The 17,020-nt window shown below is 42.6% G+C and overlaps 1 protein-coding gene across 2 annotated transcripts in view; it reads left to right on the top strand.

Moving 5' to 3' along the window:
- tsc22d1 (TSC22 domain family, member 1) overlaps positions 1 to 3,228 on the top strand; it is a 200,281-nt gene extending 197,053 nt beyond the window's left edge. For both annotated transcript variants that reach the window (XM_041210833.1, XM_041210834.1), the window contains exon 3: positions 1,507 to 3,228. In XM_041210833.1, coding sequence (XP_041066767.1) covers positions 1,507 to 1,755 — 249 coding nt within the window. In that variant the 3' untranslated portion in view covers positions 1,756 to 3,228. The remainder of the gene's footprint in view (positions 1 to 1,506) is intronic.
- Positions 3,229 to 17,020: the final 13,792 nt, after the last annotated feature.

Genomic DNA, 17,020 nt, shown 5'->3' with positions numbered 1-17,020 from the left:
GTGAGTGGGACTTGGTGTGTTAGAATTCAGTCAGCAGAATTTTGGATGAATTCAATTTAAGGTTAGAGACCTGGCAGGAGAGAATTGGACAGTCAAGTCTAGAAGTAATAACAACATGAATGAGAGTTTCAGCAGCAGATGAGCTGAGACACAAGCAGAGATGGCTGATGTTATGGAGGTGGAAGTAGGGTGTCTTGTTAATGGAGAGAATATGAGGTTGGAAGCTCATTTCAGGGTCCAGTAGGACACCAAGATTATGACCTGGGATGAGATGGTCAGCTGTATCAAAGGCTGTAGACAGGTTGAGACGAGATAGTTTACCATTGTCACAATCACAGAGCGTCATTTGCGACTTTGAAGGTCATTTCAATGGTGCAGTCAAACCAGATTGGATGAGTTCAGACATGAAGTTGTCAGAAAGATGGGCACAGATTTGGAGGGTGTCAACACATTCAAGAACTTGATGGTTGGAATGGGGTGGTAGTTTGCAAGGGTAGTAGGGGTGAAGGATGAGTTTTGTGAAGTGTGGGTGTTGATAGCTGATTTGAAGTGGAGGAAATTACCCGAACAAAGGGAATTGTAGCATCGGTTAACATGAGGGTCAGGAAGGGAAGTTAGGTGGCCACCAGTTTGGGGAAAAAAGGGTCAAGGGAACGGGTGGTGGGTCTGAGTAAAGCTTGGAGAGGGCTTGGAAGTAACTAGAGAAAGATTCATGTTAGGGGCTAGTGCAGTGTATATGATACTCTACAGGAATTTGTTTCAAAGCATTTTGCCCAAAGTGCAGATTGCTGAAGGGCACAACTGTTTTCCAAATTTTAAACTTACAAACCTTTGAAATCTCTCCGTATTCAGGCTTTCGTTTAAGCAGTATATCATTTTGCATTACATCAGACATTAACTTAAAACCTTGATTGAGAAATTCAAATTCATCAACAACAATGGTTAAATGAAGGATGTAGAATGTACTGGCAATATTTTCCTATGCAAACGTTGCTCATTTCAGTGTCATGACTGATTTGGATATCCAAGATCCAGTCTTGGAGTGGGAGTCAGACTGTTCCCACTTCGAACTAGCAAGTGTAGAACAGACTCACATCAGGAGTTTTGTATGGCAGTGCAGTCTTGCCATGTGCCTCCTAAGCTCACCTGTCTCTCCTTTACTTCATCCAACAGCAACTCTTCAATTTTCAGATTTTTTTGCTGCTGAATCGCACAAAGTGAAGGGACACTGAGCAAGAGAAAATTCACTTTGCTGCCTTTCAGGAGGATCCAGAACAACTGAGATACCCTCCTTGAAAAAACAGCTCTGCGAAATCCCACCAAGATGGTTTTTATATAGTGGGATTATTATTTGTTTAATGAAAACTAAACAAAGTATCAGATGAAAGATGAACGAGCCAGCAAAAAGCTTTAATTGTTGTTTTATTTAAGTAAATGGAAGTTTTTAAAAATGTGGTTCAGTATTGTGAGATGAGATTATCTTTAATGGGATTCATTGTTTTGCAGGATCTGGTGAAGAGTCACTTGATGTATGCAGTGAGGGAGGAGGTGGAGGTCCTTAAGGAACAGATCAAAGAACTGGTAGAGAGAAACTCCCAGTTGGAACAGGAAAACAACCTGCTGAAGACTCTGGCTAGCCCTGAGCAGTTAGCACAGTTTCAGGCACAGCTCCAGACAACTGGCTGTTCCCCGCCAGTGTCTCAATCAGGACAATCCACTCTATCCACGCCACCAAATGGGGGATCATCAGCTTAAAGTCCTGGCTGTACAAACCATTGGGGCCAACAAGCTTTGCAGAGAAGAGAAATAAACTGTCATATCAATCATCATGTAATATTTCATCGCACACCAACAATTCCAAATTGGTTATGGGAACTAGAGTTGTATAAATTCAGAAAGAAACTCTCTTCAGTGTTAAGACAGTCGTCTTTGGCTAAAGGAGTTTGCTTTAAGGGTGTGGAATGAAACCTTGTTCTCTTAAAGAGAGTGGTTGTATGCACGAAAGAAAAAAAGCAGCCGTGCAGATCTGAGTGCTGGTTACCGATCATTGCTCATGCTGTGAAAATGCGTGCACAGTTTTATTTCATTCAGCACGCCTATGTCTGTGTGTGCATGCGCGTGTATGTATGTGTGCACCAATATAATTGCTTCCTGACAAGGTTGAGGAAGAAGCGGATCAGAGGCAATCAGATACTGACTGGAGAGTCTGAGGGCCGTGCCCTCCTTTACACTGCTATAGACCACTTTTGATTTATAGATGAGTTATGAAGACAAACGGGAGTATGAAGGCAAAGCTGAACAGTATTTAACTTGAACTATAGAACTGTCACCTTGGACCTTAAATTGATAACTTTGTTATGTTTACACAGCTTCCCAGGAGGTGGAGAGGTGTAGATTTTTTTCAAGTTAGATGTGACTCTAAAGATTTCGGACAATCCAAAGGGTTGTTCATCTAATGTATATTGTGTACGTAGTGTAAGTATTGTGTAATATAGAGCTGTAACTATTAGGTTGTACAGATTGAAATCTTGCTGTTTCACTGATCCAATTGCATTTGGACATTTTTTTAATGCTGTTGAACAGAAATGGCATTTGTGAACAATTATGCTGTCCTAAGACATAGCAGGGCTGGAAGAATTTTTTTTTTGTAAGTTAATGGTACGTGACTGGTAATAATAGAAAGTAAGTGGTCCACTGGTCCCATTTCTTATATCTATCAATGCTAAGCAGTGGCAGATGCTACACATTAGGTGCACTGATAGAAGCGGTCTCTCCGTCAGAAGAAGCACTGAGAGATGAGAGAATCTATGGGCTCCAGTGGAATTGATTCTCGTTAATGCTTTATAGACCTTAGCTGTTGGTTCAGTAGCCCATTGGTCTGTCAAATCTATTCTGTAATGGCCTGATTAGATTCCTTAGGATTCAGGACCAATGGATTCATCCAGCTTGGGTACATTTGTTGCTTCTAGCTGGCTGTTGAATACCTACAACAACATTGTACTCACCAGTAGTACAGTATTTGTAACACCAATAAAGAGTGTGTTTTGACAATTAAGCACTCCAGACCCAAAAACCTCTGTTACAAGCTCTGATTTCTGCTATGGATTTCACATTAACAGTAATAGTGTTGCTTATGTTCTGGTGCATGTTCTGAAACAGTTGTAACACATTCAGTTATACTCGACTACTGCACAACTTCGAAACTTTCAATAAACTCATGTTGGTAAATAATAGACTGAATTGTCTGATTACACTTGATTTTTATTGGAAACTGCAGTTTCCAATGAGTTTGAATTGTTTGAGAGAAATGTGATAATGTTATCAACTGGTAGAATTGCTACTATTGTAATCCTGTCATCAATGAGCTGTTTTAATTTAAAGAGTAACAGCACTTCGGATAGCCTCGCAAGGCAGCTGCTTTTCCATGGGAGGAGCTCAGATGTCTGTAGTTTTATGCTTGTCTTTTCACAGATTTGGCTTTTCACAGACTGGCCATTGACAGATGAGGTGGACTTTACAAGATGTGCTCAATTTGAATGTGTTAAGCCAGTTAATCGGTTCTGCAATTTCTCCAGCTTTTGATTTGACAACTTTATGCCTCCCCCAACAATTCTTGTGTTCTCAAAGTTTAGGTTGGGCAAGATTTAACTTGATGCATACCATCAAAAACATTCTATCAATATATGCATGTACTGCACAGTTGCTGTCGAAAACTTAGCACCGTGGATCTATAAAGAATCAGACTGCAGTGTTTGAAGTCTTAATGCCAATTTCACAACATCGTTTTTTTGGAGGCTACTTTTTCAGATCATCATGTTGACATTGGCTTTATTACTGTTGTTGCTCAGTTACACCTCTACTGAACCAGCTTTCTCTCTTCATGAAACAAGGTGCTTGTGCAGCCAATGTGTTATACTTGTGACATTTTAGATGAGAAGCAAAAGTCTAAAATGTTGAACAGAAATCTGGTTGACTGCCACAGAAGCAAAATACGTCAGATGCTGTAAATCTAAACTAAAAGCAAAATGCTGGAAATACTCAGCAGGTCAGGCAGCATATGTGGAGAGAGAAACCAGAGTTGATGTTTCAGGTCAGGGCCTGGGAAAAGTTAGAAGTGTAAGAGATTTTAAGCAAGTGGAAGGAGGGAGAGTGGAAAACAGGAGAGATTAAATAAATAACAAAAGGGTTGGTATCACAGGGCCAAAGGGAGTGATAATGGGAGAAGTAAAAACAAAAGCTGTGACTCGAAGTGTAAATGACAGTCTAACGAACATCTGCCGTCCAAAAGCAAAAATGAGTAAAATCAAAACCTGGCAAAGAAAAAAAGTAACAAAATGGGAGTAGGGGATATGGTCTGAAGTTGTTGAGCTCCAACATAAGAGTCCAAAGGCTATAAAGTGCCTAATGGAAAGATGAGGTAATGTTCCTCGAGCTGACCTTGAGCCTCAATGGAACACTGCAGGAGGCCGAGGACAGGGGTCAGCCTGAGAGCAAGGTGGAGAATTAAAATAAACCTGGGGGTCACGCTTGCTGATTGAACGGAGGTGTTCCACAAAGCCGTCACCCAATCTGTGTTTGGTTTGCCCATTTGCAGATCGTATTGTGAGCAGTAAATTGATGGCTAATCTTGTCAAAACAGCAGCAGAGGCCAAAACTTGAGGTTAACATTTTCTTACCTCTGTGTATGGTAAAACACAAACCCAGACATTCCGTTTAAACATCATTGGAAAGTACAAACACTGAATCCAAATCACATAACATTTGGTAGTGATTATCTGTTACCAAAGTCACTGTTCGCTGATTTTATGAATTATACCCACAAAAAAGTGTATCAAGGTTTTGGAGCATTTTTGGAACTGAAATGTATTTTTTATATGTAAGCTTGTATTTAAACTTAGAGTTGCATTTTTAAAAACATTTTGCACTGATTTTGAGCTACATTTATCTCAGCCACAATTTTTGTATCTTTTGATGTTTAAGCAGAAACCATTTCTTGAAACTGATTAAAATGCACTCAGACTTGTGTGTGCATCATGAATTTGGGTGGCACCACTACATCGTTTTCCATTGATTACTAGAGTGGAGGCTTATGTCCCCTCGAAGAGAGAAGTCCTGGTACCTGACAACAGGACAGATTCAAAGCAAGAGTGTGGCCAACCCTTCCTTGTTTACAGCATTATCGATCTGCTTAGGTGGCTGAAAAGGGTAAATTACAGAAGGGAAACTTTGTAAAATGTTTAAAAAAAAAAGGACAATAATCCAAATCGCAAACCTGGGAATGATAAAAAGATTTCAAGTTACTCTTTTCACAGGAGACTGTCTCCCTTGGTAGAGGAAGTGGCTGCTCAGACATGCACAATGGGTATGGAAAAGTCAAATTTGGATAAGAGAAGAAAACCACTGTCTGAGTTGCTTCCGAGTTTGCGATTAAAAACAGCTCTCCACACTCGACACAAAGGTTGGATGCTTCACCCCTGTGTATTGAGTCTATAGGTGACCTGAGAGATCCAAAATGGTGTCTGCATGCAGCACATGCACTTTTGTGAGAGTTGTGCTAGATGTCATATTAGCGAGGGTGTTAGCTGTAAATGCCATCTGAATTATGCAGAGTAGCTAGATCATGATGCCAGTCAGTGTGCAATGCTGATACCAGTGCTGCCATTTTGGAGCTCCAGCTCCTAACCTCTCTTAATGACTCACTATTGAATAGCATTCAGCAGGTGGAAAGATCATCCTCACCTGCACCATTTAAAGGGATCACCAACTACTTTTAGGTTAGTTGCTGATGGACTTCTTCTGGCTCTTGCTGTTTTTGTACAAGTGTTATGTATTTTCTGAAGTTACGCATATTTGCTAAAGGCTACAGGGAGTAGGTGCCAGCTGCTGAAGGACTTAGGCCTGACTTCAAACAGTTGCTCCTAGATATGAGTGCAGTAATAGGTTTTCCCCTAGGAATACAGCATGACTGGGAGAATGAGCAGAGGCCACACAGCAGGACAAGTTACTGGAAAGGGGAGAAGTGTTCTCAGCAGGTAGCCGTATTTAACTAGGGTGTGGAGGGAGCAATTTGTCTACCTCGACCTCAGCAGGTTCATGATCCACAGAGCCACTGCCACTTCCCTGGGCCGGCACCTCAACAATCCTTGTAATGTGTTTGCGCACAGATGGCCGGACTGCTGAGAGATCCTGGAAGTCCTTTTGTATCCGTAGCTATGATGGCAGCAGTCTGAGCTTCCATGGAGCAAAGTGAGCTTTCATGACTTGGCACTCAGATATTGTGTATCTTCTGCTTATGCTGCAATAGAAGCTGAGACATTGGCCATCAGACACTGCATTGTGGTTGGGTCCACAAGTGTGCTAATATATTTGCACACCACTTCCATGTTGGAAAGAATGGCTCCAAGCTCTGCAATGTCTTGTGCAAAATTGGTGTCAGACTCCCCATGCTCCTTAACATTGGCAGGCCAGCCAGAAAGCCTGCAGTCAATGCACCAAGCATTTCCGAGTGCAAACCCATCATCGTCTTCCTGTATAAAAGCAAAATACTGCAGATACTGGAAATCGGAAACAAAAACAAAGCGCTAGAAAGACTCAGGTCAGGCAGCATCTGTGGAGAGAAACAGAGTTAACCTTGCATCAGAACTGGGAAAAGTTAGAAATATAATAGGTTTCAAGCAAGTGAAAGAGATGAAGGTGGAAGGCATGGTCTTTGATAGAGTGGAGGGCAGGAGGGATAAAATGACAAAAGGGATGATGGTGCAAGGCAAAAAGTGGGTGGCAATGACACAAGGAAAGAAAGATAACGTGTCTAAATGGGGAAAATGAAAAATCACCACCAACAGCAGCCATCCAAAAACAAAACTGTGGTCATGATCTGAAACTGTTGAATTCAGTGTTGAGGACAGAAGACTGTAAAGTGTCAAATCAAAAGATGAGGTGCTGTTCCTCCAGCTTACACTGAGCTTCACTGGAACAGTTTGGAAGTCTGAGGACAGAGGAGTGGAGTGGAGAATTAAAATGACAGGTGATCAAAGGTCAGGGCCATATTAGTGGCTTGAATGGAGGTATTCCACAAAGTGGTCACCCAGTCTGTGTTTGGTCACCCCAACGTAGAGCAGACTGCATTGAGCAGCGAATACAGTAGATTAAATTAGAAGAAATGCAAGTAAATCACTTCACCTGGAAGAAACATTTGAGACCTTGGGCAGAGAAAAGGGAGAAAGTAAAAGAGCAGGTGTTGCATCTCCTGTGCTTGGAAAGGGGAGGGTCTATTGGGGTAATTGAGGAGAGAACCAGGGTGTCTCAGAGGCAGTGGTCCTTTTGGAATGCTGAAAGGAGAGTGGGTATGCTGGGTTTGGTGGTGACATGCTGAAGGTGGTGGAAATGTACAGAGAGAGCTTTGAAGTTGGCAGCACATATTGAGAGAATAATTAGCAAAGCATATGGGATCTTGGGCTTCAAAAATAGAGGCATTGTGTACAAAAGCAGGGAAGTTATGCTGAATTTTTATAAAACTCTGGTTAGGCCACAAATAGAGTATTGCATCTGGTCATGGTCACCACACTTTAGGAAGGATGTGAGGATCCTTGAGAGGGTGCAGTAGAGAGACACTAGAGTTGTTCTAAAGACGAGGGATTTTAGCTACAAGGTTATGTTGGAGAAGATGGGCATGTTCTCCTTGCAGCAAAGGTGACTGAGGGGAGATTTGATGGAGGTGTACAGGATTATAAAAGGTTTAGATAAGGTAGGCAAGAAAAACTCTTCCCGATTATACAAGGACCAGAGGATTTAACGTTTTGGGCAAGATGCAGGGGGAATGTGGGGGAGAACTATATTTATGTAGCGAGTGGCAATGACCTGGAACGATCAATGATTTCAAAGGGAAATTGGATGGGCACGAAGGAAATAAACTTTCAGGGCTGCAGGGATAAAGCAGGGGAATAGGACTAGATTACTCCATGGAGAGCTGGCTAAATGGCCTCCCTCTGTTCTGTAAATGACTCTGATTCTCTGATCTGTTGAATGTGAACGTTGAGGATAGAAGGTGAGGACAAGGGAAGGTTTTCATGCTTCTGGGAGGGAGGCGAAGGGGTGACAGCAGAAGTGTGCGGAATAGAATGGACCCAATTGAGGGCCCTGTCAGCCAAAATGGGGGGAAATCCTCAGTTCAGGAAATAGGAAGACATTGAAGTGCTAGTATAGAAGGTTGTATTGTCCAAACAGATGCAACAGGGAAACTGGGAGACTGAAATAGTGTCTTTATAGGAAGTGAGGTGTAGTTGAAGTGGCTGTGGGAGTTAGTGGGCTTATAATGAGTTGTGGTGAATAATCTGACCCCAGAAATGGATCAAGAAAAGTCTAGGAAGGGTAAGTCAGAAATGGACCATGTGAAGGCAAGGGTAGGGTTGGAATTTTCAGAGGATGAAATGCTATCAACTAATTTTCACTATAAAACCACAGCTACCTTGATCACACTTCCTTGCACCCCACTTCTTATAAGGACTCTGTTCCAATCTCCCAGTTTCCCCATGCCGGTCACATGTGCTCTGACAATCCAACCTCCCTTACTAGCGCTTCCAATATATGGACCTGTTCACTCCACTGAGGATTCTCCACACCATGGTTGACAGGGCCCTCGACCATGCCAGTTCCATTTTTCACATTTGTGCTCTCATCCCGTTCCCCCACCAAATCCCTGATAGGGTTCCCCTTGTCCTCATTTTTCACCTCCACCAGCCTCCACATTCAATGGACCATCCTCCACCATTTCCACCACCTCCAGTGCAATGCCAACACAAAACAAGTCTTCCCCTTGTATCCTCAGGGACCATTCTCTCCGTGTCACACTGGTCTATCCCCCACCCCCTCCCTATTCAAACCCAAGAGATGCAACAGGTGCCCTTTTACCTCCTCCGTTCTCAATGTCCAAGGCTCCCAAACACTACTTCCAGGTGAAACAGTGATTTACGTGTAACTCTTTCAATTTAATATGTTGCATTCACTGATCACAATGTGATTTTCTCTACGCTGGGAAGACTAAATGCAAATTGGGTGACCGTTCTGTCCACAAATGTAACCCTGAGCTTTTAATCAAAAACAAAAAATGCTGGAATAACTCAACAGGTCTGACAGCATCTGTGGAGAGAAAGACAGTTAATGGTTCAAGTCCGTATGAGTCTTCAAAGCTAAAGGGAAGTAGGAATGTAATGAAATATATACTGTTTAAGGGGGGGTAGAACAGGTGAAGCTGGATAAAAGGCCAGTGTTAGGTGGAGGCAAAGGAGAGATTGCAAAAGATGTCATAAACAAAAGGTCAAAGGGGTGTTGATGGTGGTGGTACGGGCTAAAGGAGGTGCTGATGGTGACATTAAGACTAGAAAGCAGAATGTGATAATAGCTGGACCAGGGTAAGCATTCTGGAAAGAACAACATGAGCAAGTGACAGGTGGCCCTAATGGGGGTGGGAAAAAGATTGAAAATAGGTTAAAAGCTGGGGATAAAACAATGAATAAAAATGGAAATAAATGTTTAAAAAATAATAAAAATAAGTAGAAAAAAATAAATAATTTTAAAATAAAAACGAATACTGCAAAAAGGGGTGAGGATGGAGGAGAGAGTTCATGATCTAAAACTGTTGAACTCAATATTCAGTCTGAAAGGCTTTAAATTGCCTAGTCAGAAGATGAGGTGCTGTTCCTCCAGTTTGTGTTGAGCTTCACTGGAACAATGCAGCAGGCCAAGGATGGACATGTGGGCATGAGAGCAGGATGGTGTGTTGAAGTGGCAAGCGACAGGGAGGTCTGGGTCATGCTTGCGGACAGACCGAAGGTGTTCTGCAAAGCGGTCACCCAGTCTGCGTTTGGTCTCGCCAATGTAGAGGAAACTGCATTGGGAGCAGCGAATGCAGTAGACTAAATTGAGGGAAGCGCAGCTTGAAAGGAGTGTTTGGGCCCTTGGATGGTGAGGAGGGGGGAAGTAAAGGGGTAGGTGTTGCACCTTCTGTGATTGCATGGGAAGGTGCCATGGGAAGGGGTTGAGGTGTTGGGGGTGATGAAGCAGTGGACCAGGGTGACCACTTTATGGAACCCCTTCGGTGTGTCTGTAAATTTGACCCAGACCTTCCTGTCGCTTGCCATTTCAACACTCCACCCTGCTCTCATGCCCACATGTCCGTCCTTGGCCTGCTGCATTGTTCCAGTGAAGCTCAACACAAACTGGAGGAACAACACCTCATCTTCTGATTAGGCATTTTACAGCCTTTCGGACTTAACATTGAGTTCAACAACTTCAGACGATGAACTTTCCCCTCTATCCTCACCCCTTTTTGATCCCCTTTTTTCAATGTTAATTTTTATTCCTTTTCTACTTATTTTTATTATTTTTTAAACATTTATTTCCATTTTTATTCATTGTTTTATCCCCAGCTTTTAGCCTATTTTCGATCTTTTCCCACCCCCACTAGGGCCACCTGTCACTTGTTCATGTTGTTCTTTCCAGAATGCTTAACCTGGTCCGGCTATTATCACATTCTGCTTTCTACCCTTAATGTCACCATCAGCACCTCCTTTAGCCCGTACCACCACCATCAACACCCCTTTGACCTTTTGTTTATGACATCTTTTGCAATCTCTCCTTTGCCTCCACCTAACACTGGCCTTTTATCCAGCTTCACCTGTTCTACCCCCCCTTAAACAGTATATATTTCACCACCTCTCTACCTCCCTTTAGATCTGAAGAAGAGTCATATGGACTCGAAACGTTATCTGTCTCTCTCTCCACAGGTACTGTCAGACCTGGTGAGCTTTTCCAGCATTTTTTGTTTTTATTTCAGATTTCTAGTATCCACAGTGTTTTGCCTTTATCCAAGCTTTTAATTCTCTGTTCCTCTCCCACTCTGTCCTCTGTTCCTTACACCGTTCCAATGAAGCTCAACATAAGTTTGAGGAACGGCACCTCATCTTTTGATGAGACATTTTACAATTGTCCAGATTCAACACTGAATTCAACAATTTCAGATTATAACCCTGTCCTCATTATTTTTGATGGCAGCTGTTAGTAATGATTCTGCATTTTCCCTTTTACACCTCCTCTAGACCCATCTTTTATATCCTGTTGGCCTTGCACCATCATCTCTTTTAACAATTAATCTCCTGTCTCCACCCTTTCACAGACCTACCCTTTTGTTCTCTCCTCCCCACTATCCCCCTACTTTCCCTCCATACGTACTTGCTTCAAACCTCTTACATCTCTTAACTTTTGCCAGTTCTGATAAAAAGTCATCAACCTGAAACGTTAACCCTGTTTCTCTCTCCTTAGTATTTCCAGCATTTTCTGTTTTTATTTCAGCCCTTTTCTATAGCCTGCCCCATCCAAGCCTTCTGCACAGAATTTGTGTGTGACCTCATCCTCCAGCAGGATGTCCCCTGCCCAAGCTACAGGCCACTCAACCTCAGCCACAGGTCCCAACTCGAAGCTGGCCTCACAAGTACATGGTGTCAATATCCAAGCCGTGTGGCTGCAAGTGTGAGAGCGAGTGACAATGCATTCATCTTCACTGTCGTCTTGTTTTTCGCTTTGTTCTTTTCAACCACGGCCTGGCCAGGTGGCAGTTCTTGGGTATCTGAAAGGAGAAACGCACAAGGGTAGGGTTGTGGTATGGGGAGGGGACGGCAGGTATGCTGGTGGGTGTGGTGGAAGCAAAAGGTGTAAGTTTACACCATCTGCAGTTTATAAATCAGAATAGATTGTGGGATTAGGGGGAAGTGGGAGGTGAGGAAGAGGATTAGGTCTGAGAATACCATCATCTTCAATGGTTTCAGCCCCGCAGTGGCCACTCTAATAATGTTGAACATTGGCTCTGCTCATGATGGAATCTGGTATCATTTCTGCATCTCTGTCATCCTTATCCCTAGCTGATCTGACACCATTCAAAGAACAAAGAAAAGTACAGCACAGGAACAGGCCCTTCGGCCTCCAAGCCTGCACCGATCATATTGCCTGTCAACTAAAACATTTTGCACTTCCGGGGTCCGGATCCCTTTATTCTCATCCTATTCATGTATTTGTCAAGCTGCCTCTTAAACACCACTATCGTATCTGCTTCCACCACCTCCTCTGGCAGCGAATTCCAGACACTCACTACCCTCTGTGTAAAAAACCTACCCCGCACATCTCCTCTAAAGTTTTCTCCTCTCATCTTAAATCTATGTCCCCTAGTAATTGACTCTTCCACACTGGGAAAAAGCTTCTGACTATCTACTCTGTCTATGCCACTCATAATTTTGTAAACTTCTATCAAGTCGCCCCTCAATCTCCATTGCTCCAGTGAGGACTCTCCGAGTTTCTCCAACCTCTCCTCATAGCTAATAACCTCCAGTCCAGGCAGCATCCTGCTAAACCTCCTCTGCACCCTCTCCAATGCCTCCATATCCTTCTGGTAATGTGGCGACCAGAATTGCACGCAATATTCCAAGTGTGGCCTAACCAAGGTTCTATACAGCTGCAGCATGACTTCCCAGCTTTTATACTCAATACCCCTGCCAATGAAGGTAAGCATGCCGTATGCCTTCCTGACTACCTTATCCACCTGCGTTGCCACTTGCAGTGACCTGTGGACCTGTACACCCAGATCCCTCTGCCCGTCAATGCACTTACGGGTTCTGCCATTTACTGTATAATTCCTGCCTGTATTAGACCTTCCAAAATGCATTACCTGGAAGGTAATTCACTGACTAACTCCACCTCTACTTCTTGCAATGTATAGGACCTTACACTATATTGAATCAGGCCATGTCAAATTTTATTTACAGCTTTGCAAGTGATTGATTAGATTCAATGCCCAAACACTCCCACCTACACCTCTCCCCGCACCCCCTCCACTCACACCCTAGACCTCCAATTTAGTATCACCAAGAATCTGACCATCTTGCATTGAACTTGTGAATACAGACCATTTGGTTAGATCAGAATCAGATATTCTGCATCAGTCCCTGGGACACTACTACTTAGCACATCTCTCCAGCAAACAGCACTACCCTAACTAGTACCTGCTGTTGCCTCCCGCAAAGTTCTTTCCACCGCCAAGCTCTACCAAGCATCCCTACCCAGTGCCCCAACTCACGTTAACAGCTTTGCACTAAGACACTAATGAAAATTTGTGGAAATCCAGGTAAACTACAGTAGGGGGCTAATAGCATCCATTTCAGATGGCACTTCCTGAAAGAGATATTACTCTCCCCTTTCTGAAGTCAGGCTAACCTGCCATCCATTTGTTAATATTCACTCAGACAATCCTCAAAATTATAACTAACCTGTTCCACTATGATTCCAGTTATCAAGAAATAATGACTCTGTACTTACTGGTGTGTTGTATCATATCTGTTGAAAATAGCTATTATGATGGCTTCTTTCCAACCCTGTGGCTCCTGCTTGTTTTCATTAGTGACCACTAACACTTTGTAAATGTAAACTTGACAGTCCTTGTATAGAATCTTTTCAGTCTGGAATAGGATCTTACTGCAATTAATCATCACTTAGAGTAGTGTCAAACCTACTGCAATGGATGTGGTCTTGACTGGTTACTCCCAGGAGTGTTATCTATTTTTCAATCATGCCCTATTTTCATCAAAAAGCCCCTGACAACCCTCTTCCTTTTGGGGAAGGGAACCTGCTGGGTTGCTCAGTCTGGCCTATATGCGACCCCAGTTGCACATAGTTGTGATTGACTGCCCTCTGAAGAGGTCTGGCACAGCAGCCTGTTTCAGGAAAGATGAAGAGGACTTCTGAAGGAAATGGATAATGAATGTGAGGTCCACCCAGGGATGTGCACCTCCTGAGAAGGAATAATAAAAAAAGATACTGAAAGATTTCTTGTTGACATTTTGGTCCCTACAGCTATTCTCATTTCCATTTTGGCCTCTGCTTATTGATGGTTCCTGCATTGTCCCAGTGCCGTTTCTCACTTTTTTCCCTGCTTTGCAGATTTTGCATTTATTTCTTTCACACTATATTAATTGTCTGCACTTTCTAGTTCTTGTTTTGTATTAACGTTTATTACTCCTTGAAGATATTCTATTTGCTTTTAGCTAGTTTTCTTAACCATGGTTCCAGGTGACTGGTTTAATCTCTCCATTCCCTCTATGGCACTGTCCCTGTCAAATTCTTTCCCACTTTGCTACTCTTTACAGTTTTTGCTGTACACACTAACACTGTAGTTCCATCTGTTACTGTAACTATTAAAAATAGGTATTACACATTTACAGTAAATATTGGGCCACTATTTACTGTAAGTTTCTGTTTCCATTATATACAGTTTCTGTGGTTGCTTGAGCTGACTGACAGTAATGGTTTCTAACTCATGCATCCAGTTACCATAACTTCCAATTATCTCAGTGTAATCCAGCTCTAGTGTTGTCCACACTTCCAGCTAAACATGAGTTATTGTAATAATACGGCCTCACTGCCCACAGTTACTATAATGAACTAAGCCCTCTGATTGTACAGGGTCCAATCCCAGCTCTTTTGTTGCTGTTGTTTAAACATTCCCCTTTTCCCATTGTAACCTTGGCGAGGTTCTGGTACCTGAATGCAGTAGCAGCAATGAGGAACTTCAGTTACGTGGAGGGATTTGGAGAAGCTGGGGTTGTTTTCCTTCATTTAGGGAAGGTTAAGAGGAGTTTTGATGGGTGTTCAAAATAATGAATGGTTTTGACTGAGTAAATAAGGTAAAACTGGCAGAAGGTTAGGTAACCAGAGGATACAGATTTAAGGTGATTGCTGAAAGAGCCAGAGGTGACATGAGATGAATTTCTTTACACATCAAGTTCTTTTGATCTGGAATATGCATTGCCTGAGAAGGTGGTGGAAGCAGATTCAATAGTAACTCTCAAAAGGGAAAGGGCAGGATTCTGACATATAGCTCTGACATGGCTCCAGGTGACTGGTTTAAGCTCTCCATTCCCTCTATGGCACTGTCCCTATCAAATTCTTTCCCACTTAAGAATGATGGGCCAAATGTCCTCTCCATTCTGTATCCACTCTATGAAACTAAAATGATGCTCTAACAGAAATTCTACAAAATATAATTGGCAACAGTAAATAGCTGGGGTATTGCCTATCACTCCTCCTTTGGGCTAACAATAAATGTGGATGAAAAATCTTGGCAACGAGCTCCTGGGTAGTTTTGCATTGAATATTAAAACGTTGCTATTTACTATTTTTAACCAAGAGCTGAGTGTTGTGCAATGAGCTCACAACTTAAACATCAAGGATTTGGAGAGAGATTTACTGGAAAGGCACCAGCGATGAGGGACTTCAATTCTGTGGAGAGACTGGAGAAGTGGAGATTGTTCCCTTCAGAGCAAGAGGTAGTTTTAGGGCAACTTAATAGAGGTGTTCAAAATTGTGAGGGACTTTGATATAGAGTAGATACGGAGATATATATAGGACACAGATTTAAGGAGGAGGATGAGGGATTTTTTTTAATGCTCTGAGTTATCTGGAATTCACTGCCTGAAAGGGTGATGGAAATAGATTTGATGCTACCTTTCTAAAGAAAATTTAATTCCAGTACAGTGTCTCAAATCTGGCAATACAAGTCTCAAGCTGTCCGAAAACTAGACATGGTTAGATTGTGCTATGCATCAATTTTAATTGAGTAAAATAAAAAAAAATGACCTGCACAATTCAGCGAGGTACCGGGCTATTTATCCCTTTCACTGCTCGCGCAGGTCTATTCCTGCATTCTGAGTGACCCTTGACCTCACCTGACCCAGCTTGACCCGAACCACCTGATCCAAAATCTGGCAAGATCTGAAATCCAGCATGGCCTCGGTCCCAAGGTTGCCGGTTTTGAAACATGGGAAAATAGGGGAATGGGACTAATTGGAGAGCTGATGGATAGACCAAATGGTCTCCTCCTATTCTGTTTAGTATACTATGGGTGGAAATTCGACACACTTTAAATAGCTATTGGAACAATTTCAGATTTTGCAGTACAGCTACAGAAAGAATATGATTTTCACTTGACGATGTCCCGTGGTATTGCCCACTATTAATCTGGGGAAACTCTGTAATGTCAATGCCAACTTGTCCTGTTTCTGTAAGGAGTTGATAGCCTGTGGGAGCAATAGCCTGTTTTTAAATAGCAACTTTAATGTAAGGAATGTCCCAAAGCACTTTACAAAAATATCGATAGAAGGAATTGATGTTAACACGTAATTAGGAGAGGGGGCTGAAAGCTAGGTCAAAAAGATGGGTTTTGAACAGCTTTTTAAAGGAGGAGAGAAAAGGGGAGTGTGGGCACGGGGCTTTAATGAGTGTTCCAGAGAATTAGATATATCACCAATGGTGGAGCACAGAGAGGGAGAGGGATTTCGAGAAGATATTCTGGAGAGTGGGGCATAAGAAAGGGATATAATTAGAGGGCTGGTGCAAAGCTGGATGAAATTGCAGAGATGAGAAGGAGTAAGGCCACAGAAAGATTTGTAGATGAGGACAAACACTTTAAATCGAAAGCTTTGGCAATAGTCAACCAATCTAGGTCATTGAGGACAGGATGATAGGAGAGGACCCAGTGGGGACAGGATATGAACTTTGAAGAAGTTTGGAGTTTACGGTGAGTGGATATTGAAAGCAGAGCATCAGAGAAATTGAGTCTAGAGGCAATAAAAGTGTTAATTAAGATTTCAGCAGCAATGAGGACAGTGTTGAGGAGGTGGAAGTTGATGGGGGTGATTGTGGAATTCTCAGCTGCGCAGGTTTTACATGGTCTCATTCAGCCAGGGAGTGACGATGAAGCCAGTATTATGAGGAGTTCATGGCAAGGGCCAAAGACATAGGCTTCAGTCTTCCCAATGTTTAGTCAGAATAAGTTTTGAGTTTCTTGCACTTTGATATCACACAGACAGTCTGATAGTACGGAGATGGTCACGTGAAGCGACAGACAGGCAATGATGATTCTGGTGCCTACAGATGATGCCACCAAGGGGTTGCAGGAAGAAGATAGGACCAACATTAGATC

The sequence above is a fragment of the Carcharodon carcharias genome, chromosome 18 (genome assembly GCF_017639515.1).
Source record: "Carcharodon carcharias isolate sCarCar2 chromosome 18, sCarCar2.pri, whole genome shotgun sequence".
NCBI classification, from domain to species: Eukaryota; Metazoa; Chordata; class Chondrichthyes; order Lamniformes; family Lamnidae; genus Carcharodon; species Carcharodon carcharias.
Note: the sequence above shows the minus strand (reverse complement) of the source record. Positions and strands in the feature narration are given on the sequence as shown.